Source organism: Sinocyclocheilus grahami, unplaced genomic scaffold (genome assembly GCF_001515645.1).
Source record: "Sinocyclocheilus grahami isolate Dianchi unplaced genomic scaffold, SAMN03320097.WGS_v1.1 scaffold215.1, whole genome shotgun sequence".
In the NCBI taxonomy this organism is placed as follows: domain Eukaryota; kingdom Metazoa; phylum Chordata; class Actinopteri; order Cypriniformes; family Cyprinidae; genus Sinocyclocheilus; species Sinocyclocheilus grahami.
In genome coordinates, this window is record NW_015505394.1 from 1,387,324 (window position 1) to 1,413,237 (window position 25,914).

Below are 25,914 nucleotides of genomic sequence, written 5' to 3' on the forward strand. Positions count from 1 at the left end.
CACACACACACACACACACTCTCTCTCTTTCTCTCTCTCTCACACACACACACGCACACACACACACACAGTCTCTCTTTTTCTCTCTCACACACACACACACACACACACACACACACACACACACACACACACAGCAGTATCACAAGAGATGTACAGTGGGAATATTTATATGGTAACACTAGAAAAAAAGTGCAGTTTGTTCACATTAGTTATATATATATATATATATACACACACATATATATATATATCTCTGACTGCTAGTTCAGTTAGATATTTTTGTAAGAAAATTATACTTTTATTCAGCAAGGATTCATTACATTGATCAAGTTACAGTAAAGACATTTATAATGTTACAAAAGATTTCTATTTTAAATAAATGCTGTTCTTTTTAACTTTTTATTCATTATATAATTGTAACACAAAAACAACATAATGTAAAATAGTTTCCACAACAATATTAAGCATTTTCAACATTAATAATATTAAAAAATGTTTCTTAAGTACCAAATCAGCACATTAGAATGATTTCTGAAGGATCATGCGACACTGAAGACTGGTGTAATGGTGCTGAAAATTCAGCTTTGTCATCACATCAATAAATTACATTTGAAAATATATTAAAATAGAACAGTTATTTTATATTGTAATAACATTTCACAATATTACTGTTACTTTTTACAGTACTGTTTATATTGTACTTCTTTCAAAAACATTTTATAAACCTTACACTTTTGAACAATAATGTACCAAATGAATGAATACGATCGAACTAAACCTTACTGTAAAGTGTTATCAAAACACACTAGAGGACACAAGTTATAGTGAGAGAGGGAGAGAGAATAGTCTTTCTTTAGACCACCCACAACCTGATTTGTCAAATGCTCCATCAAGCTAAAATTGCTTCCCTCAAACGCGTGTCTGCATGTGTGTACATTTCTTCATGCTTGTAAAACAAGAGATTGTGAACAGATAAACGCTGCTGCATAATGAATACGTGCGTGTGATTAGTTTGTCAGTTGTCACCGAGGACAGATACACTCACACCCTCATATGTACATGTGTGTAGACTCACACATACACATGTGTTGCTCTGAAACAATATTTATAGTAAGGGAACACGCTGTATGAGGCCTAATTTATTTCTGTTTGAATTGTATGACATTGCGTGTTGAAGAAGTTGTGTATGTGTGTGGTCTGAGCTAACGGTAGCATCTATTCCACTCATACTTATTTTGACATTTTCCATTCTTTCTGCTGACAGCCGGAGAAAAACGACCTTTTTAATCAGACTGACCACACACACATAATAGCAACACAAACACAGCACAACACAAAAAAGCGTGTGTTTCACATGAACTACACTACACTTCATTAACCTTATTCTTGTTTTTCTGAAACATTAGGGGCTATTCTTTTTTTAAACTTTCCCTCTCCACAAAGAGTTTTAACCTGTTGTTGACCTGTTCTGACACGAAAAAACATCATCATCTCATTTAAAAACTTCTCACAATGTAATGTGTTTTTTTTGTAATGTGAAAAGTGACCCACAGTCACTTTTCACTGTGGGTTTTTAACTAGGTCCGAAATGCATTACGTTTGCATCATCACCATGATTACCACTGCTAGCACTCAGGAGTAGAAGACAGCAGCGTATCTGTGTCAAATCTTTAATTAGATTCTGATTCACAAGCTCTCAATTTGATTCCAATTCATTTAGGCATATTTTGATTATAGTGTCCATTTTGCTTACGTAAGAAGGAAATCCTCTCTCATCTAATGCTGTTAGTTATACAGGAACTCTTCTAATTTGGTACGTTATAAAAATATTTGTGTTAACCTTTGTTTAACATACATTAAATCAGCACAATCCAAAACTGCTCTGTAAATATCAACTGATATAATCTTTAAATTGCAAATAATTTCTTGTGCAAAACTATAACCGTTATTATACGTGTAAAATTATTACAAAATTCTAAACTCATCGACACATCACTCACAAACCCCCATGAAAGTGTATGAAGTTTATGAGTCTTTTTGAGTGATTAAATAAATGAACTTGTTTGAATGAAAAGGTTCTCATGAGTCATTTGATCGTGGAGCAGATTACACTGGTTTTGATGTATGTATTTGATCCACTAAAAACGAAGTTTTACTTAAAAAATAAAAAGTCTACTAGTGGGTCAGCATTTACTTTACGTAAATGACTCATTTTGTGTTGTGCAGGACTAGCAGTCTTCCTGTTTCTGTTGAGATAATATGGGTGAAAATTGAAAACATATCTCTATTGCCTGATTCATGATGCTTGCATTGCCATAAACGGAGTAAAAAATACAAGTCATGTATGAATCACGTAGTTTCTGTCAGGTTTGGGATTCATTTCAGGGTGGTGAAAGAATTTTGGCTTGTATGCAAACAAATTTTGTGAAAGAAAATCACTCGGTGTTCATTTAATTTTCACTTTCATATAATACCAAAATATATCTGGCTATTACAGGTTATTAGATAAAGATCTTGTGTGGTTCACTGTTGTGCATTTAAGTTTAGAAAACTACTTCTACTCCAACTAAACAAACTGAACTCTGATCTTAAACAGACTCAGATGCGCACAAAATATCTATTATGAAAGCGCTCAATTATTATGTTCTTAGCAGTAAGAGTTAGTTTTTTGCAAATCATGTTCATTATTACTTCAGGGATGAAACCCTCAAAGATCAAATTGTGAGGCCCCCCCCCTTGCAGAATTGCAGAAAATAGTTGAGTCTCGGGGTCAGAAAACCTTAAAAAAAAAAAAAAAGGTCAAACAGCACCTACATCACCACATGTTGTTTGGGAGGGTTTCAAGAAAAATTCTCCTAGCTCTTCCAAAAACAAACTCCAGCATATTCTGTTGTCAGACACGACTGGAACTTCAAATGGGACTGGCTTCTATGGTCAGATGAAACTAAAAAATTAGCATTTTAGCAGCAAACACTCAAGATGGGTTTGGTGAACACAGGGATAAAAAGTACCCATGTGTTCAATGAAATATACTGCTGTATTTTTGATGTTGTGGGCCTATATTTCTGCTGGAGGTCCTGGACATCTTGTTTAGACATGGCATCATGGATTAAAAAAATCAATAAGTGACAGACTCAGTTAGAAATCTTATAAATGTACCATGTTTGGATCTTCTAACCGTACAATAATCCAAACACAAACCTCAAAAACAACACAAAAATGACATAGAGCTGGGAATCTAAAGGGTCTGGAGTGATTCTGGATGAAGGAAGGGTCTCTGATCTCTTGTCAGGTGTTCTCTAACCTCATCAGGCATTATAGGAGAAAATTTAGAGCTGTTAAACTGGCAAATGGAGGTTTCAAAAAGTATTGAATAAAAGGGTGCCGTTAATTGTGGCCAATGTGTATTAGAGAAAAACATTTATTTCATAATGATATTTCCCCCCATACTAAATTCTTATTATCCAATGAAAGGATAGATTTTTGTGTAAGTAAGATTTTTAATAAAAGATCAAAAGGATTAACAATGCAGATTAATTTTCACAGCCTTCTTTGATCATATTTACCAAGGGTGCCGATATTTTTGGCTATGACTGTATGTATGTATATATATATATATATATATATATTTTTTTTTTTGGGGTCACAATGTCAATGATGCAAGGGAAATGCATTTGTCCTTAAATAACAATGAAGAAATATAGACAAAATTGTTTCACTGTTCATTATTTACAAACTTTTGTCTGCAAATGTCATAAGGACTCATTCAATTTAAAATTTTGCTAAACATTTTTTGTCAAAACCATATGAAATCAACATGGCTACAGTGAGTACACTGGATTTTAAAAATATTTTTCTGTCCTTATAGACACTGTCAACTGCCATTAACACAATAGCGACATACATACTTTTTTGTGATTATGTTACATTCACAGCATTTAGATGATGTTACGGTTCATTTACGCAGAGCACATGGCTTTAAACAACTCGGATAACTTTGTAAAAGGGTTTAAAAGAAAAGGCTCTGGTAGAGTTTGAGCAAAGTATGTCAAGGTTGTCGAACGGTTTGTGTCAGGTTGCGAATGAGAGTGAGAGACCTTCACAACAGTTAATGATGTCACTCCCTCAGTGGAGGGATCTTTTTACCGTGGCAATCTGATTACAGCTGTGCTTGCTTTGGCTAAAGAGCACATCAGAAATCAAATGTTCTCTGGCAAGAGTTATATTTTCTCAAACACACACAAAGTGTGTTTCCGAGCACACAATACTGAATGGCAGGTCAGAGCAGTGTTTGACCTGATAGGAATGCAGACTTGAGTTTGGTACAAGACGATTTATATAAAAAAAAAAAAAACACGTTCATTGTACAATGTTTTATAACTCAATAAGCTAATGCCGCAATGGTGGTTAAAATGGCTGGTAGTTCTGTAAAACACACACACATAAAGAAGAGTGCCAGACCTAATGTGACAGTGGTCTCAACATGTTCTCACCTCATAAGCGGTGAGTTTCTCCAGTTAGAGGGCAGTGTGACACATACAGCATGGACAGCTGGATGTGTGGTTTTTACTCGTACAGCTGGAGCCCATCTGGGACCAACACTGGATGAGATGTGCATACACACTCACACAAACATACACACACTGACACACAAAATGCAAATTGGGATAAACTCTAACTGGCCTCTTCATCAATAGACCCCTTTCTTCTCTCCTGTTATATCTACATATCCTCACATCACCTTGTCTTCCTCCATTATGAAGATAAATTATCCAGATAGACTACAAATATGATTTTATTCATAAGTTTTAAATCCAAACTATGAGATAACCTTTGGAGAAATCTGGATAAAAGAACAAAAAAGGAAACACAAGACAACCTTCTGATGACCTAGTTACTCTTCGGTCTGCAGATTTCAGTGTTAAAGCTGATCAAAGCATGTGTTCCTGCTTTGATACTGCTGTTAGTGTTGGATTCATTTCCCTCTGTCTTTTCATCTATTATTGCTCTATTTCATGTTACATCCCACGGGAGAAAAAAAGCATTATTTCATCATTCCAACATGCAAATAATAAAATAAAATAGAAAAAAAACATTAATCTCCAACGCAATATGATCACTATATATGTGTCATTGATATGGCAATGATAGCTTGACACAAATCAAAGGTTGGCGATCAGATCACATCAGAAGGTTGACTGAGAGTGGCACTCCTCTGTGGAGGGGAAATGTGCTTAATTGTAATGAAATTAATTTACAGTACATTAAATAGACTACAAAATAAGCTCCATTTTCCCTCAAAATATACATTTTGCTGATTTTAAGGTGAAATATATTTTAGGGCTACAAATTTCCAATTCAATTTGGATTCACAAGCTCTCGATTGGATTGGATTTCAATTTCAGTGTAGAGCGGGTTTTGTGAGACTATTTGTAACGGTAAATCATAATTTAGTGAGTCATTCTGAATGTCATTTTAATTTATTTTATGTTTTTAGATGTTGCTCAAGTTTAGTGGAGGTCTCGGAGGATTCCATTATGATCTCTGTATATAGCAGCAGGAGCAGGGATGACTGCTTCTTCAGTGCATTGGTCAAAAAGATTTGAGCTCTCATATTGAACTCGATTTTATATGTACACACAGTTCAGTGAACATTCACAGATTAACTAAAAAAAGCAAGCTTTACCATCTTAAACATTTAACAACACACCTACATATGACCAAAACAATGTTTGATATAGATTTTTGTTTTGGGGGACAGATGCAAAAAGGAGAGCGATTAAGAGGCAAAAAGAGAATGAAAGATGTAAAGAGCTGTTTTGAAGATGTAGTCAACAAACTGACAGAGCTGCCATTTCTGAAAAACACCCATCTTACTCCAATTCACACGCACACAAACACAAGACGACAGATGCTTTGTGTTCCACTGATAATTGTTGGCTATAAATATACATTTACTCACATTACACACTCTCACAGTGCATTCTCGCACAGTACAGCAGCAAAACACACCACACTAAAGATTTATTACTGGGCTGCATATTTGAGGCCAACCAAATATCAGAGAGTTCATAACACAGTAACAAAGGAATGAGAGGAACAGCCATTATGCCCTCTATTACAGTAAACAGATCAATATCCAATTTGAAGAAGCCTTTTCTTCTAAAAAAAAATACCACTCAGCAGAAATTTGTGGTTCTGCAAATACTGTTAGAAAGCAAAATAAAGTTGATTGAGAACTAATTATTTTTCCTCATTTAACAACCGAAATCCAGAATTTATAATTCTGAACAATTAGCGTCACCAAAACTTACTGGAAAAATAGCCCCGCCACCATTTTACATGGTTGCCTGCACCAAACTCACTCCACTGGTTGAGCCAGAAGTTGACCACTCAAACAAACAGAGCAATGTTTGAAAGCGCCAGAGATCCTCAGTGTTTACACATTTCGGGAAGTCATCCTTGGAGTTGTCTCTGCATATTTTCCTGGGATAGCAGAAAGTATGTTAACAGAAAAAAACAAAAACAAAATAGCTTCATGTAGCGATGAAAGAAATATTAAAAATATATTTACCAACATGATCTCATGAGAATTCTTATGTAATTTACACAAAATGCGGTTATACAAAACGTACATTTACTTACGTTTGCACAGACACTGAAACGTACAATACTCAGCTCCCTGATAGCGGGAACGAGACATTGTGAAGATCGCGAGGGAAACTCCTCTCCTTCTACGAAATCCTGAAACCTTATAGGATAACGCCAGTACAATAAACTAGCCAATTGTCGCTAATCATGCAAATCGCATGTAAATACTTACAAGCCTGTCTCGTTCCCGCTCTCAGTGAACTGAGGTTACGACAGCATCCGGAGAAGTTCCCTTTCTAGCATTCACTCTACATTGAGAAGATCAAGATGGGAATGGTATACAATCCCGCCGTGAGAGTGGCGAAGATCAGCCTGAACCAAGGGCTAAGACCACACCCAGCAGAATGAGGTAGAACAACACACAATTCCCAACCAATAGCGACACTGCTAGGAAAGCCCGCAGCTGATAGGTGGAGCTAGACCAATGAGCATCTTAACTCAGGTATACTAAATTAGCATATCTGGCCAAAATAAATTAGCGGCTTCACTAAATACAGGGCAGAAACAACAACAGTAGCAAGGAAGCACTGTGCAATGTAACAAAAGCACACATATAAGCAGATAGAAATAAACTAGAAGAATAAGTGAGGTTAGTGACTCACCGAGATCACTTGAGACACCAAGGATGGCACATCCAACTTGTCAAATCTGGTGAAAGTATTCTGTGAGGACCAGCCAGCTGCAAAGCATATATCCTGAATAGATGTGCCTTTAGACCAGGCCCATGAAGAGACTTTAGATACTGCTCATCCCTTGGTACAGCCACCATAGCACACAAAGAGCTTGTCAGACTGTCGAAAAGTGGCAGAGCGGTCAATATAAATTCTTAAAGCCCTGACAGAGAGTAACACTGCAGTCCCCAGGCCCAAAGCGAATACAATAACCGTCCACTGAGAGCGCATAGAGATCTCCTATGCGCTTAGCCAAAGCAAGGGAAAGAAGCTGAGCAGTTTTGAGGGAGAGCTCCCTCACAGCAATGGATACCAAGGGCTTGAACGGGGGTAGAAAGAGAGCTTTCAGAACCAGCGCTAGGTCCCACAGCGGCACCGACAGTGGGCTTGGGGGATGTAATCTCCTCGTTTCCCTGAGAAATCTGACCACCAGCGCTTGCCTCCTGATCAAATGCCCATCAACCAGGGAATGAAACGAAGCAATAGCGGCCACATAGACCTTTAGCATTGATGGTAGACTCCTGCTATCTAGCCTGTGCTGCAGAAAACGTAGAACATCCGACACGGGCAGATCGCCAGACCGATATCTCTATCATAGCACCATTTCACAAACACTCCCCATTTAAGAGCATACAGGCACCTAGTAGAAGGTGCACGAAACTCAGTTAGCATGTCAAGCACACGGGGAGGCAGGGCACTTAGCTCCTCTAGGACCCCTCAAATAGCCACACATGAAGGCTCCACAGCTCCGGGGCTGGAGTGCCATATCGAGCCATTTGCTTGAGAAATCCCTCCTGATGGGGATTCGCCAAGGGGGAGCCACCAACATCTCCCTGTGGTCCAGAAACTAAGGTTGAATCTGCCAGATTACCGACGCTCTCTCTACCCTGATTTTGCACATCATCAGAGGCAAAATCTTCACTGGAGGGAACGTATTTGTGTGCTGTAATCCAAATCTTAAGAATCACAGGCCTGAAATTGGTACGATTGAAATAGTGGCTAAAACATGGCTTATTATGACTACATAACCAGCTCTCCCTTCCAAGATGCACAATAATCCTGATTTATAATTGAGTCGTCGACAAAGAAATCAAATACACATAAGATAAAGACAATGGCTGTGATTTGCAACAGTCGCTTTGTCGCGTCCAATGTAGAGTCTTAAGCTGTTGCAGCGCGGCATGACAACCAGGGCCGCATTAACGCACGGGCTTCAACAAGCTCAAGCCCAGGGGCCTACATATGGGAGGGGCCTACTGGCTGCAGGGAAATTCTGTTTTTCGAATAATTATTTGGATATATTTGCAACAGCAACAACAGCATTCTGTAAACAAACACAAACTCATTTTCAGCGATGCCCTGCTTGTAGTATATGAAGTGAATGGTTCAGTTTAGGTTTCCCCCATGCAGTTTGTATAGCTGGTATGTTCCACCGATATACTGTGAGCGGAATGCACAATGCACTAGTAAAGAAGCCTAGCATGAGAGCCATTCTGTGTACATGACTTTATGGTATGATTTAATTAATCAAACGCGAGCACAGCATGTTTCAAAATAAAAACGCAGTTAGCAACCACCAAATAGCCTAGATTCAAGTGATAATTTTGATCTACTAATGTTGAAAAAATTATATTTTGTGTTTATGGTGTTTAAATCATACCTGTAAACTTGTAAAGGTTTGATGGCATTTTTTTCATATTACCTCCCTATAATGCCTGTAATTAAGTAGGGTTTACTTTATGTAAAGACTATAGGCTAATTCTGCTGCTCCACAAGCGCCACCTTCTGGCAAAGAGTGAATTTGCATATTCATTTATATTCATATTTTATGCAGAGCAGTGTCATAAATGTTAACTGGCATGTCAACAAGAAAAATCGGAAATTCTACATAAATAATGGTGAGGAAGCTTAAAAAAAAAAAAAAAAAAAAAAAAAAGTATCTAGGGTAGGGGGGCCTACCGTAATGCTGTAGCCCAGGGGCCTCTGGTTATCTTAAGGCTCCCTTGGCGACAACTGTCGCATCCGGTGTAGACACGGTGTCAGAAACTAAATAAGGTTTGTCCAAGAAGTCACTAGATTTCTCGCTAGGCACTTTAAAAAAAAAAAAGCAACTAAATCTAATGACAAAGTCGCTAAATTGGCTAAGCTAATTACAAATTCAAAAGTTGCCACTTCAAGAAACTTTACGACGGGATTTACAGCAAGAAAATCGAATGCTCATTGGCTTTCACTTGCTTCGTCACAGACTTTGGTACTGCTTTTGACATTTTTGCAATAAATAAACTATTGTGATTGAACTTATCTGTCTGTCATTTTTTTATGCTGTACATATTTAAGAAATAGTCATGGTTATGTTTAGAGGTAGGAGTGGGATTAGCAACTATAAAAAATCTTTTTAATGCTATATTGTTACTAAAATGGTAATTTCCCTGCATATTTCAGTCAATTACATCTTTTTATATTCACTATAAAATGGGTAGGTTTAGGTTTGGGGGAAGGTTAAGGGGTCTAAAAATATAAATCGCTTATCGATGAAATGATAAAAATGCATTGCTACAAAAAGGCCCATCTTAATTACATAAAAGATTTGTAAATATTTTACGTTTTTTAGCTGTAAATCCATAGCAATTCTACGTTTTAAACATATGTCTAAATTGTATGTTTTAGCAATCAATCAAAACATACAAAAATGTACGTTTTGTGCTTGTAAACATTACGTACTAATACATACGTATAAACAGGGCCTAAAATTAACACTCGCCAAGTGCCAAATACAGTAAAAATCAGCATTGGCCCGTCCATGTAACAGTGTCAGTCTCCAGTTGGCGGGTACAACTTTTACGAATTATAACAATGCAGTGAAGTGAAATCAACAGATTCGCTGTTTCTGACATAAGCAAATAAAATAATCTTTTCCGAAGACCAGATCATCGTGATTAGCGGTTCAGTCATAAGTGACAAGAGCGAATAGATTGATAGGATACAAACGGACTGATAAGGTCAGAGCAGTGTGATAGCCAGCTTGTCCCTAGACACAGTTCTAATAACTTTTACCTGAGAAGATTTTGTTGCTTCATTTCGGAAGATTAACATTTCCCTTCTTTATTTATCATAACCCGAGAATGCGGCGGCACATGCCTGGGGTTACGCCGCCTAAACGGTGCAGTGAAATATAGTTTGAAAGGCTGCGCATTCGGCTGTACGCATACGCTGAGCCGCTTTAGACCGCGGACCAGTAGCGCTTCAACGCACGAAAACACACACAATTATGTCAAAATGCGCGGTTTTGGCGAGTTACCTTATAAACGGAGTCTTAAATTAGTTATAAAAGAGTTGGGAGAAAATCGGATGTGTGTCAGATCTGCGTCATATGCATCAGGTTTTAAAGAGACAGCACTGATTTTAAAGTGAAACCTGCTGAAGTCTGTCATTGATGTATATCAAAGAACAAAAGAAAAAGAGAAATCCTTGGACTGTTCTAGTCGCTGATTAACTTTTATAGCTTGAATAAAGATTATATATTTCAGAGCCTATTAAATGTTAAAAAAAAGAATGGCTTTCAATTATACTGTAATGTTGAATGGCTATAATTAATAGGGAAAATTGAGGGAAAATGCACCAGCAGAACAAATTAAAAACATTGTAAATATGTTTAGTTATTGTAGTAATAATAACTGCCTGTTTTTGCAAAAAGAGTTTCATGGCCGGTAAAAAAAATTTAGGCCGGTAAATTTTATCATGCCATTGGCAGGTGTGGCAAAAAGTTAGTTTTAGGCCCTGCATATAAACAATGAGACCAGGCTGTATTTACAGCTTTTGCATTGAACCAAGCAAGCAGGAAAGCTGCAACAAAGTCTAAATCGTAATCGTTACCTAATTGCCAGATATGAGTTGACTTGTACAAAATGTACAACTTTTGTTCCCAATCCAACCAACCAACATTTTCAAATCAATACAGGAAATGCATGGCAACATCAGTGAACAAATGTCATTAATGCATTCCATATTAATGCAAAACAAACTACAGATGTGTGTCAATAACCTATTGGTTCCAGTGTATCAGACACACACTTTCACTCTCTATCGTATCATATTGCATATCATTTGCAGTTTGATTGTTTGACCACATCATACAGCCCTGCACAAAAAAAATCTAGGCTAAATTCTGTTGTTTATTCACAAAACATGTATGTTATTTTGCTGAATGTCCTTATAATGACAGTTGGCACTGTCAAGCTGTCAAATGTTCATGCAAAGAAAGGCGGCGTAACTTTTATTCTCGCTGTAGTATTGTTGCCGCTGCTGCCATGTCCTGAAGACGATGTGTGTTTCGTTGTGAAAGCAAAACTACTTTGTTTGGTCTTCCAAAAGAGGACGATATCCGCTTCGTCATGCCTAGAGCTGATCCGTGCTGGTCGCTGAGGAAATACATCAACTTAGTGCTGTGGATCGCCGGCACATTTTATGGAGGACTGTTTACTGATCCTGGGAGAGTAACGTTAGACTAAAATGCCGGCAGTTCTGACTCACGTAAGTACGTTTTCTTTTATCATTTGCCACTGATGATTCAAACGCGAGTTTTGGGCAGTGTGGAGTAGCACTTGTTGTTTGTCATTTCTCTGATCACAAATGCAGACAGGGTTTTATGTTTACGCGGCACAATGCAATGCAACGCAACGTGTAAAAAGACAGTATAAGTCATTATAATCAGTAATTATGTCCCCACTGGATGCAACAAATGCCTCGTTTGTAATGGGTTTTAATGTTTTTGTGTCGTCGCTCCGGCCTGGACACGGCATCAACAGTATGGTGAGGGGCGTAACATTTCCGTCACACGCTTGAGGTATTCGGCCAATCACAACGCACTGGACAGCTGACCAATCAGAGCACACCTCGCTTTTTTAGACCAATCAGAGCTTTGTAAAAATCAACGCGTTTCAAAAAGGCGGGGCATAGAGGAGAAACAATAATGTACAGTATGTGGAAAATAATTTGTTTTTTAAACTTTAAACCGCATAAACATTTCATTACACCAAATACATAAAATAATGTTCTTTTTCAATACACACAAATGTTCTTTTAATTGTGATGATTTTGGCTCACATTTAATATCATATTTCTGCACATACATTGTTGTGTTGACAATACACACAAAAACAAATAAAATTTGTATGCTGTTTATCCTGCGGTGTGGAGTAAGAAACACTTCCAGTATATGTAATCAAAGAAAATCGTACGTATATCATAATGGCAGATTTGTGGTTTGACAGCTATCACATAGCTTCAGAGGACTTAGCGTATGAATCATACAGACTACATTTATGGTACTTTTTAATCTTTCTGGAGCATGACAAACTCAGTTTCTATTCACTTTTTTAGAAATTACGTTAAATTTATGTTTACATGATTTGAAGAACATTATAAACATGAGCTGGTTGAGAGCAGTCTTCAAAAATGCTGTGGTCCCTTCTGAGGGAGCATTCTGAATCTTAATAAATCGAATAGGTATAGTAGTACATATCTGGTTAATGTGTACATATAAAATCGAGTTCAGTATGAGAGCTCAAATCTTTTTGACAAACGCACTGAAGAAGCAGTCCCATAATAAAATTCAAGACCTCCACTAAACTTGAGCAACATCTAAAAACTGTTACACCCTCCTATGTATACTGCCAAATGAGAGCGGAATGTGCTCCAGAGGTTGCAATCAGATCAGGCCATGACATTAGACTGAGTTTTTGGATTCTCAAAGGAGCGGCCCAGTGAGGTTTATGTGTGAACACCGTAAAACATCAGATCATTCCCAGAATGAAGACAGAATCTAAATATGAATCTAGAAATGTGAACTAACTGGCAGCTTTACATACATTTTTAGATTGAGTTAGTTTATCCTGATGTCCATCACAGCTTGTCTGAACAAATGCCATGGAAATGGCTCAAATTTGTCCTTCTCCTCAGCTTTGGCAAATTACTTTGATATCTAGAAGATGGCGAGTGATCAACAGTTCAACAAACCCGCAAAAGAGAGTGTGTGTGTGTGTAGTCACAAACCCATTCGCCCTATTATACTTGGTCTCATCCATACGTAGTCAAGCTATTTCTGCCTGTCATCACTGTAGCTAAGCGACAACTGCTCCAGAGCCAGCGTAAGTGTCTGCATGCAAGTTTGTATGTGCTTGCATACAAGTATTTGCCCTCTTAACCAAAACCAGACCCTGGGCTCCATTTCCTCTCTATCTCTCTCTCCCAAACACACACTCCAAGGGTCGTGTGTCTGGTGCCATAAGTGGTTTGTAAAGTGAGGCGTTCCCGTTTGTCTGAAGGGTCCTGATTGTTTGGAAGGATTAATACCAGCTGATGAACAGAATACAGCAAAAAACGAACAGCTGCAGAAGGAGAGAGAGAAAATCAAGGACAACTCAAAGAAGTCGTTCTGTCATCTGTTAGTCTTCACCTCCAAGCCTCATCTAAACAGTCACAGTCTGTTTCTTCACAAGCTAAATCAATAACATACCACAAAATTACCCACACCACAGTATAAAAACATGCACACATGCTAATACAGACATGTCACACATGTACACACACATGCTCACCAGTGTACACCAACTACTACAACAGATTTGTTCTTAACTAACCACTTAACCATAGTCACACTCGTTTTCACCCCTAACAAACGACATGAGACAGTGTCGTCAGCATCACCAGACTGAACCTGAAGGCTACTTTTACATTTTCTTTGTGGATTTTTTGGGGAAAACTGGAAATCTGCAGGATGCATTTAAACAGAAATGTACAACACTCATACTGGTAGCTGAAATCATAATCATATTATCCAAAATATTTAATTAACCAACATGCAATAGGTGGGGAATGTGTCAAGCTTTTGTGGAAATCTGCAGATGCCATGTGGACCTGGTCATTGGTAACAAACTCTTGCGGCTTGGACAACACACACAGACTTGTATGCATACATCACAAATATTTATCCCAAACTTAAGACGGGAAACATGTAAGCAAGAGATCACAGAGGCCTCCACATATTTCTCAAGGATTACACGTCTCAGCGTGTGTATTCTGCTGTGTTGCATGCAAACCATGACAGCTTCAAACAAAAGGCTTGGCTCATCAAGCACTCAGAAGAATGAATGTCCCTCTTTCTCACTCCTATTTTTGTTTTTCCTCAATCCTTGAGTAATACATGAAATCATGAGTAATGGCCGTAATACTGTACAATAGTACCAACAGAAATGGTAATAGTACTGTACAGAGCAAATATCTTTGATTATACGCCAGTGAGTATAGAACAGTTCAAATTTCTATACGTTATTATTACAATCTATTACTATTACAATCCATCCACGCCCATTTACAAAAAAATATATAATGAAAAATAATGAAAGAAAGGAAGGTAGAAGGAAAGAATGTAGAAAGAAAGAAAGAATGTGGATAGTCCTCAGAATTTCTTGTTTTGTGTTCCACTAAAGAAAAATGGTTGTATGGTTTTGGGATGACACCAGGGTGAGTAATGACAGAATGTTCATTTTTGAGTGAATTACTCCTTTAAAGAGAGATAGAGACTGATATTGCCACATATAAAAGTATGTCTCAGCAGCAGACCCACTGTTTATTTATGAATGTATAGTATTGGAGATGTCATTTGGTTCTCCGAGACTCTTTTTAAACATGCCAGATGATTTCTGCTCCAAACATCCAAACACCCACCCACCAACACACACACAAGCTTTGCCCATCATGATCACTCATACATTCACACCATCATCAGTCTGGCTTTTTAGAACAAACATCAAATTGACATGTGATCTAGTGCCTTTCAAGAGAAATGTGTGCATACAATCAGGCACATACGCACGCACACATGTGCCTGGAACGTGTTCAGCATCTTGTTCAATGTTGGAGCTGCTGCTCCACCTTTTCAATAGATTTTGTGTTGTTAATGCCAGACTTTAATAGCTTCATTAAAACACCTAAAAAACATTCTTTGAGACATAGTGGCACATGGGATACCTCAGGATAATGCTTTAAAGTTATATATATTATTATATCATATTATAAAAGACATCAACTTAAAAAAAAAATTGCTAAAAGGCATCATTCACCAAACAATTGCCAAGAGAGGAAAACCCCAAAAATCAACCAATAACAGGTACTTCCTTTTTCGTCCTCCAATTAGACAGTTACTGTCCTGACCCCTGACCTGAATGGGTAGATGATGCCATTGCGGGTTTGTCAGGTGGTCAGAAAGAGCAGCACTGATCAAGTGGTTAGTATTTTATGTGCGAGCACAGCGATTGTATGGTGATTCTGTCGAGTGCTTGGTGTTGAGGCTGGGCCGCACCTGTCTGCAATTTGGCACATACTCTTCTCCACCTGCTCTCTTGATTTATTCTCCCTCTCACTGGCTTTGTTCCCCCCTCCTTTGCTTTGCCTTGTGTAAAGGGCTCTGTGTTGTGGCTTTTAAACAATTCCAATTTGGGACAAACCACAAACCACATGAAACAGAGAGGGCAAGAGATAGAGAGGCTTGTGAGAAAGAGAAAGAGAGAGAGAGACATCTGCTCAACAGCTTGACAAGCACTCAAATGAACATATACAGCTTTTGGATAGAAGGGAAGGAGAGAAAGAAAGAAGGTGAGAAAGAGAGAGAGAAAGAAAGAATGAATGAACGAACGAGATGAAAAGAGGCAGACACAATGTTTTGTGAGCATGTATGAATGTGTTTATAAAAATCACTGATAGTTTTTTTTATTTTTGAACCACTGATAAATCATGACATCATGATTCCTTTATCAAATGGATGACAACACTTCTATTCTAAGCCCACCTTTCAATAACATAGGCCTAATCATTTCTTAGGCCCTATATATTTATACACCAGAGAAACATCCTAATTGGTGGCTGACTAAATACTTTTTTGCCCCACTGTATATACCCAAAGTCTGTAAGAGTCTTGGTCGATATATGACGCCTGTCATCGGTCAAACCAGAAAAACATGAACACTCATCTAAGCAGTCATAAATCAATGATATAATCTCAAAGGGCACACCATCTGTATTCAGATTCATATCATTACTGTCAGCCTCATTCAAATGTCACCATATGTAAAACAGCATATTGTTCAACAGAACAGATTCATGAACATGTACATGAGGCCCCTTGCAAAGTACACAGTGTTTTTACAGCAAGAGGTCAACCAATACATTTACACTAATTTCCTTAAGATATGCCAAAATGACCATCTCAGAAGATGGTCCAAATATATGAATGGAAACTTTACTGAGACCTTAAGTAAAGTTGTAAGTAAGCTGACCCACGTATGTTTTTTTGATAGCTGATGCCAATGTTTTAGAGAGCAGGGTGAGAGCACAGCATTTAATTCAACTGCTGAAATGAAATGTATATTTATTTTAGGTCTACATAATGGTTATTAAAATAATTTGGATATAAATCACTGGAAAATCAATTTCAAATAAGATTTTTTTAATTAAAAAAATAAATGTTTAACTTGTTAAAAAATTCCTTAAAATAAACAATTTATACTTTAGCTAGCAACTTCTTGATTCTGTAATCCCATTATGGCACTTTTCAATAATGAAATTATAAAATTTACATGAATTAAAAGGTAGTAAACAGTGCACTCAGTAGTGTTTTAAGTCTGTGTGCACTGGGAATCAAACATTTTCAAATAAAGGCCAAGCAACACTAATTTTGCACATTATACAATGAACGACATTAAACATAGTGAACAATAGTTTGAAGTTGCTCACTCGCTGGTGTGTCCAAAGACAGCCAAACTCTCCCATTCACAAGGCTTGGATCATACACAATTTCACACGGACTGACCATAAGGAATAGAGTACACACATTTTTTATACAGAATACAACGCACACTTTAGAAGATCTAACAGCTGGATTCGCCTAAATTTGCAAGATTTATGGAATTAAATGTTTAATGATTTGTTTAAATTATATAAATGTTTATTTTCAAATGCAGACAGTATAATATGAAACATATATTGCTTACCATTGTATTATTTGCCAGAACAGTTAAACAAATACACTAAACTAATGAAGATGGAAAATGGGAGCTCTGGTGCATCTGCACACAGTGTGTGTTCTCAGCACTATCAAAATAAAAGTCTCTCTTACCAAACCTACTGGCCGAACAGAAGAAATGCTGAATGATAGCCAATATAACACCTTTATATCAGTCAACCACTACAAAAGTGAACCAATATATATACATAATTTCACTTCAAAGTCGTCAGAATTGGAACTAGAACTTGCATCTCTGAATCAATCCACCATTACTTTTCACTGATTATTAATGAGATATGCAAGATATTAACACTTAAAAAGAAAACATGTTACTTAATAAAAAATTTGCACATTATGGAATATTGGAAATTTAATCTGGAATATTAAGTGAATCATGAAAGTTCGGTTTGATTTTGAACGCAAATCTGACATCATAGTCTGAGATTCAGAAACTTTAAAGAAGAGAACAAAACTTTGAGCAAGAAATTTTGAATTAAGGGCCCAATAGCATAGAAATAAAAGAATATATCTGTGATTGTGATGGTCACCTTCATCACTCTTACTCCAGCCTCATCTGGAGCAGTCTCTTTTCAAACACAGCCCATATAGATGTGCACGTCCACACATGTAGATTAGAGTGGGTTTAGATTATGAGCATGTTATCACATATGGATTACATTATTGAGAACAACATTTCATATGATTTTCAAAGGACCATGAAGAATATGCTGGCAATGACTCCAAAAACAACATAAGCCTCTGCTCTCATCTCAAACCACAGGGAGGTTCACATATCACTTACACTGAGATAGATTGTCCGGTTTAGTCAAGATTTCACTCATCTTCCCTTCTTTTTTCCCCTACCTCTCCAACTGGACAGAGGTTTCATCAAAGGCAACAAATGATCAAATACACCCCCACACAGCTGTGCTCAAATTAATTTAACATACAACAACTAAGCTACTTTTTTTCCAGAGGAGTCACTTCAGTGGAGTGATAACAGGAGGCCTTGTCAAAATATACACGCACTCATGCATGGCCTTTCGATCTCTACGCTTAATGACAGATCACAGCCTGGTCACAGACAATGATGTTTGTCTGGAACTCTCTCAGTCGGTGAACCCCAGGGCGAACCAAACTCATTTAGGAACAGAGGGAATTACATTCCCCTGTAAAGACACACACATACTCGCACAGATGTCAACAAGGACGTAAACCACCAGGAAACACAAACCGCTGCGAAAAGTTTAAATCACCACAACAGAGACAAAATGCAATATTAACAGATACAGACACACATACACACACCACAACAGAAAGACAGATCATTCCTCACAAATGCCAAGCAGGACCAGAATAATGTGTGTTATTATACGTACAATGTCAAACATACACACACAGGCTCTTACAGACAGACTGACATGCACACACAAACAAACACAAACACAAACACACACACACACACACACACACACACACACACACACACACACACACACAGAGGCGGCAGACATACACACCGGGTTACTTGGGGACAGCCAAGCTAAAAATGGGGCAGCATGTTCAGACTCCAGTCACAACCAATATAAGCTCACATTAAATCACAATGAAACCTTTTTACATTTCAAAAGCTTTATTTATTGACAGAGAGGCCATTGAGCTGTTTCTAGTTGGTTTTGAGGTGGCAGGGGTTGTGTGAAGGGTCAGAGGTCATGACTCATTGGTCAGTTAAATTCGCCCTGGGTATTAAAATCACAGTGAATATGATAAAAATGGGAAGTGAAGTCACACCCACCAAAAACAATACCTGCAACAGGACTGTGATTATCTATCGATTTATTAATCTATAAACTTTTCAAAAAAGTCTGCCACAAAAATGATCAACTGATATATTAGGGTGATATCAATAAACACATTTGAACATGTTTATTTACAATAAATAACATGGTTTGTTATTATATATATATATATATATAAATAACATAAATTTTTACATAAATATACAGTACATATTTACCACAGATTTATATACAATAAATGCTAAGGGTGCTCGGATTGATCGACTACCAATCACAATCGGCCGATAATTGTTTGAGAATTATAAAGGCCGATCTCATAAACCAATCTCAAGTTGACGACGTGCCTGCCGTGAGAGGTTTGGCATGACATGCAGCGTCACCATCTCAATCTCCGTCCGCCGCGGTCCCTCTCAAAATGCGCAAATGGCTTCAAATCACCACATGCGTCTGCAATATAAGCGAGCTGCATGCTACACAGTTGACACAGGAATTGTCACTTGAACAATTGAGGCAGTGTCGCTTCATCACTAAAGTTTATAATTTGCATTTCTTTTTAAGTCTGGCCAGAGTTGAACTATTTAGCACTCATGCGCTCTCCTAGAGATGATGTGCTCAAGCACACTCAAAGCACACACACATATAAGGCCGCCTCACATATAGCTGACGAAATCAGGCTTGTGCGGTGTTTAAGCTATTGTGCAACAATTGCCCCATTGTAAAAACAAAAATGCACAACATTTGGGTGAGATAATTATATATTTTGGAAAAATGTCTAAAAAATGCCCCCTCCATCCTCTCAAATGAACCCCCAAAACTGATTTCGATTTTTCAATATATATTGATATGAGAGAAAGAGAAAAAAAGCTAGATGTGCATAATACAATATTACAGAAGAAGGCTATGTAGGATGACATCGCTACATTGCAACTTTTTTTTACAAAAATTGCTTGTTGCTGGAAAAACTGTACAGTTATGAAAAGAGTTCAGCTACTCTCACACCACAGAAAAATGAAGTTACATTGCTTTCTATCCATCTAGCTTGTAAAAATAATAATGTGTCTGCCTGATCTGACCCTTAAAAATAAATTTAATTTGTGTGACCTATTGTAGACAGGTAGATTCAGTCATCTATCCATCCATCCATCCATCCATCCAATCATCATGCCGCTCTAAAGTGTAATTTTAAAGCTTTGGTTCCCAAACTTACACACACATCTGTGTGTTGGCTGTTGTCTGAGACTCCTTAAATAGATCCAGCTGTTTAAATTAAAGCCATTAAAGTCATGCAAACATTCTGTTTCTTCAGAGCACAGCTCTCGAACACCTGTTTGGCTGAGGTGAACCCGCTCTTAGATCCCTCATTAGGACACACATACACACACACACTTTTGTAATCAGTCAGACAGAGCCGCGCTCTGGGATATATGGCTAACACTATATCAGATCTAAGATGCTGATCAACAAGCACATTCCTTACTGCTAACTCAGAGGACAAAGGACTCGGGCTAATACACCGATTGATGTGAGAAACTTGTGTGTGTATTAGTTACAGTGGTAAATAGTTGAATGGAGAGTAATTAGAGTGTGGCTGACTCCATCCATTAATGTAATATCCTGTCGAGGAGGAATCCCATACTTACAAAGCTTAATAAGGAATAGTGTGTGTGTGCATTAGAGGGCTCACACTGTGATCTGGCCACATGCCATAATGCCTGAGAGAGAAAGAGAGGTTGATGGGGAAAGAATTCCCTTCATTTTCCCATACTCTCTCTCACACACACACACACACACACACAAACTCAAACAAAGGAAAGGTCTGATCTACCCTGTAAAAGAAAAGCAGGTTTGATCCTGTAACAAGTATGACCTTCACTGAAACACAAACTGGATGTGCTATAATGACACATCAATAGCATTTTCACAGCTGATACAAAGTATTTCATGTATGGAGTTACATAGGGATTGCGCTATTCAAGTTATTACCAATAAATGGCCGAAAGTACATTTTATACTATTTTGTCTAAAGAATTTAAATATCAAACACTAAAAACCAAAATTTAAAATGATACAAGCAAATTTAGGCAACAACTTTATAATGAACAGTATGATTTTAATGTAATGTAAATAATGGTAACATATCGGCTTGGCTGATATTACCAATTATGCGATATATTTATGTATGTATATCTTGTCTATATATAACTGGTAATATTGGTAATATCAGCCAAGCCAATATGGTAGCATTATATTGTGCATCCCTAGACTTACATCATGACTGGTGATATCATGATAATTCCACTTTGTTTAAAAAAAAAACAAAAAAACAACCTCAACCATTCAACATACCAAAACAAAATAAAAGATAACTTTGTTATTTTTTATTTTCTTAGAAAAACTATATTATATATAGCCGTTTTTACCTGACAGAGTGGTCGTGTTGCACACACACTTTCTCACGCTGACAGACTAACTATGCTCACGCCTCCCTCCTCCATCAATCAGAGTCGTCATGGTTACACACCTTCTTCTGGCATGGATCAGTGCAATACACACAAACACACATATATGCACACACATGCACACAGCAACACCTCCATACACGAACACACACACACACTTGATCTAAAGCATTTGTTATCTCAGGGAGCTAAGGATGATTCTATTATATCATGCCTAGCAACAAACATTGACGCCCAAAAATAGTTCAAGTTCAACAAGTTCAAGGGCAGGGGTCACCAAACTCGTTCCTGGAGGGCCGGTGTCCTGCAGAGTTTAGCTCAAACTTGCCTCAACACACCTGCCTGGACGTTTCAAGTATACCTAGTAGGGATGTAACGGTATGAAAATTTCTTATCACGATTATAGTGACCAAAATGATCACTGTTATCAGTATTATCACAGTATTGTTCAAATGTGCTGGAGATGTTAACAAGTTTTAAATAATTTAAAAATCAACAAACACATAAAATGACTTTGTTTGCATGATCACAAACAATAACATTACCAATGATGTTCGGATTTTAAATGACAACTTGACTGACAACAGTTTAATAGCATGTTGAAATATCTAATGTAAATGTTCAAATAAAGCTTTGAAAATGTTTAATAAAAAGGTAAACCTCACATTTCAGCCTTTAACCGGCAGCCATATTACCCTGTAGCCCAAGACTGGTTGCCCACTGAAGCTAAGCAGGGTTGAGCTGGTCAGTACCTGGATGGGAGACCTCCTGGGGAAACTAGGTTGCTGCTGGAAGAGGTATTAGTGAGGCCAGCAGGGGGTGCTCACCCTGTGGTCTGTGTGGGTCCTAACGCCCCAGTGTAGTGACGGGGACACTATACTGTCAACAAGCACCGTCCTTCGGATGAGACGTTAAACCGAGGTCCTGACTCTCTGTGGACATTAAAAATCCCAGGATGTCTTTGAAAAGAGTAGAGGTGTGACCTCGGCATCCTGGCCAAAGTTGCCCATTGGCCTCTGATCATCATGGGCTCTGAACAATCCCCATATCTACTGATTGGCTTCATCACTTCGTCTCCTCTCCACCAATAAGCTGGTGTGTGGTGGACGTTCTGGCACACTATGGCTGCCGTCACATCATCCAGGTGGATGCTGCACACTGGTGGTGGATGAGGAGATACCCCCTGACAATGTAAAGCGCTTTGAGTGCCTAGAAAAGTGCTATATAAATGTAATGAATTATTATTATTAAATAAAGAAAAGATATGTCAAAATGATAATTGATTAATAAATGATTATATGTATTTTATCTGCTCCATAAATAATTCTAGATAACTTATCTGAATTGTTTAAATGTGTAGAATCCACATAAGCTTGTTTTTCCATCAACCGGTCAAAATTTACAGCAGGGCGTGCAGATTCGGACCGTTTTTGTCCAGACAGAGACTGCACACAGACTGAATGTAAATATAAGTCTCTGTAAATCCACTCTCTGACAGCAGGTGGCGCTTATGGAAAAGCTGAATTAGAGCCGTTTCCCGTAGCCTCCGTGGACAAAGCAGTATTGCGATTAAGAACACTTCCTTTAGGTATTACATGGAGCGAAGATGAAAACAAAATGCCATCGAATCTTTTCTGAAGACAGAAAGTACATTCATACAATTAATTCATTCATATATTAATTTGTATAATTCTCTTGGCACTCTTTTAAAACCTCCCAGCTTTTCCGCCCTGTTGTCACTTAAAACGAAACTACTCTGTTACTCTACTGACTGTTACTGAAAACGGTGCTTTATGCTGGACAGTATTTATTTATCGCGAGTTCTTCAAATTGCGGTAATCTAATACGGTTTTAATGATAATTAAAAGATGAAACGGTAAAACTAACCATGGGGAATTTTATCATGATTTATCGTCAAACCGGTAATCGTTACATCCCTAATACCTAGTAAGAAAGACCTTGATTAGCTGGTTCAGGTGTGTTTGATTAGGGTAGGACCTAAACTCTGCAGGACACCGGACCTCCAGGACGGAGTTTGGTGACCCCTGGTCAAGCCTTACACTCAAAATTTTCTAAGATGCAAGTGTATTTTTTAAGTGCCCTTGAAGATGTTTGTGGAGGAATAGGTGGCTGCTTTTGCATTTTAAAATATCCGTTTATGACAAATTCTTCATTTGAGTTGAGGCAACTCGGAGTCCTTAAAAATCACATTATGGAATTATAAATAGGAAAACTGTGAATGCAAACATGTATGCTCTTATAAATAAGTAAGATGACTGTGATGGACCAGTATAATAACAACATCTACTACTTGGCAATAAGGAAACAGAACATTTACTACAGCCCATTCCACTAACTTTTACTGTACCATTTGTGTGCACCAGGGATGAGATGTCTTCGTACCCTTCATATTCACTTCAGAAAGACCAAAGCCATACATTAGATTAATTCATTCATTCACTGTAGGAATTTGTTGGTGTGTGTAATTCTACCTCTAGAATTAACCTCTAGATATGTCTAATAAAACGCATCCATAAGCCAAGCATTCTGGATCCGGCACTAACGCACTGCCCGCAGGGTGAACATCAGGAAATGCTGCGACGAGCCTGGCCTTTTGCCAAAGGAATCAAACACGAGTCCGGGCCAAACCGCAGCAAAGGCTAAATAAACAACGACCTGTGCCGCCTGACAGTAAAAGTGAGTCTGATGAAGAGAGCTTGTAAAAAGGACAGATGTTGTTTAAACAGAACAAATGTACCCTGCAGGTGACCGATTCACAGTTACGAGAAGCGCGTCACTCCAGGGCTTTTAACACACAATGTGAGTGGGGTGAGAGACAATGCTCACCTAAATCAATGACTGAAGCTTACAAACTAGGTATGGTTTCTGTAATGTCTATAGTGGTTAAAGAGTTATGGATCCTCATAGGGAACTTATAAGTTTCAGCTTGATTTTCTTCATTAGTAATGTAAAAAAAAGTGCAATGGCATAATCATGGCAGGTTGTGACTGCTGCACCACTTTGATTTTACTTTTTAAAAAAATTAAGTTGAATTGTTGCTTTAAAGTTTTATTTTAGTGGAGTGATTTTTTGTGTTGCATCATTTTGCATCACTGTACTTAACAGTCAAATGTTTACCAGACAGATTCAGGAGTGATTGAAGACATGAGGGCCTCACACATATAGATCATTCTGTCTCACAACTTGGTTATGTATCCTGGCAAAACACACTAGATTTCTACCATCAGCTCATTAGTAGAGACTCCAAGATCTGAACTGGGTGTATTAAATAAGGAAGACCTCCAAAATGAGCAGTAATGGGGTAATCCAGGGCCATGATTGAGAACCACTGATCTAAAGGAAGTGGACTCTAACAATAGGTCTCCAACAAAACAAACACACACACCTCACTCACTCACTCTCTCTCTCTCTCTCTCACACACACACACACACACACACACAATAGTCTGGGAGGCACGATAATAACACATTCTATTCTCAATAACAGAAGCTGAAGCCAACTGAGCAGGAAAGAGGTCTCTGCTCTTTGTATAAAAACAACAGATAACTCCGTTTACCTGGACGTCTATTGTTGGGTGGTCGGTGTCCGGTAACCGGAGCACTGGCGCTGTGGCTTCATAGTGCGGGACTGGCCCCGCTGATGACACCTCATCTTTATTTTTCTGGGATATTTCTCGTTTGAGCTCCGAGCGCAGGTCCAGGTAGCAGAAGAGCGTGACGACGTGCAGAGAGAGCGAGAGGATGAATAAACTCAAAAAGATTTTGCAGTTGTTGCATTGGCTTTGGCACTCACACGCCGTCTGCGTGCGCTCGCGCTCCTCCAACTTCGCCGGCTCGCGCTTCGGTACCATGGCTGCGTGCAGGTCAGTCAGCATTGCTTCTGCATACCGAACTTCCTCGTCCTCTCAGCGACTTTTGGCTTGGACTGGTGGCGGTGAGCAAGCGCTTCTCTGCGCGCTCATCTGGCTTCCTGACCTCGGACTGCGAGGATTCAGGCTGATAACCTACTACGGCCAGCTTCAGGGACCGACCCCTAGCAGCTGATTGGCTGCCTGCGTGACGTCATCTCATTGATACTCCTACCGCGGAAAAGCGCGGCACTATGACATTCATCAAGACGGCGCGAACAAACATAAATCACTGTAGCGCTAACAATAGCGTCACACGTTCGCTGCCGATTACACAAGATTGGCCATTTTGTAACCCCTGAAAGGAACAGTCTGTAAATAAGTTAGCTGGTGAAGTCAAGA

At 38.3% G+C, this 25,914-nt stretch overlaps 1 protein-coding gene across 3 annotated transcripts in view; it reads right to left on the bottom strand.

The window, feature by feature from the left end:
* The window catches only part of LOC107596153 (ectodysplasin-A), a 36,435-nt gene extending 10,804 nt beyond the window's left edge, over positions 1 to 25,631 (bottom strand). For all 3 annotated transcript variants that reach the window (XM_016286823.1, XM_016286822.1, XM_016286821.1), the window contains exon 1: positions 25,222 to 25,631. In XM_016286823.1, the coding sequence (XP_016142309.1) occupies positions 25,222 to 25,539 (318 nt within the window). In that variant the 5' untranslated portion in view covers positions 25,540 to 25,631. The remainder of the gene's footprint in view (positions 1 to 25,221) is intronic.
* Between the last annotated feature and the right edge of the window lie 283 nt (positions 25,632 to 25,914).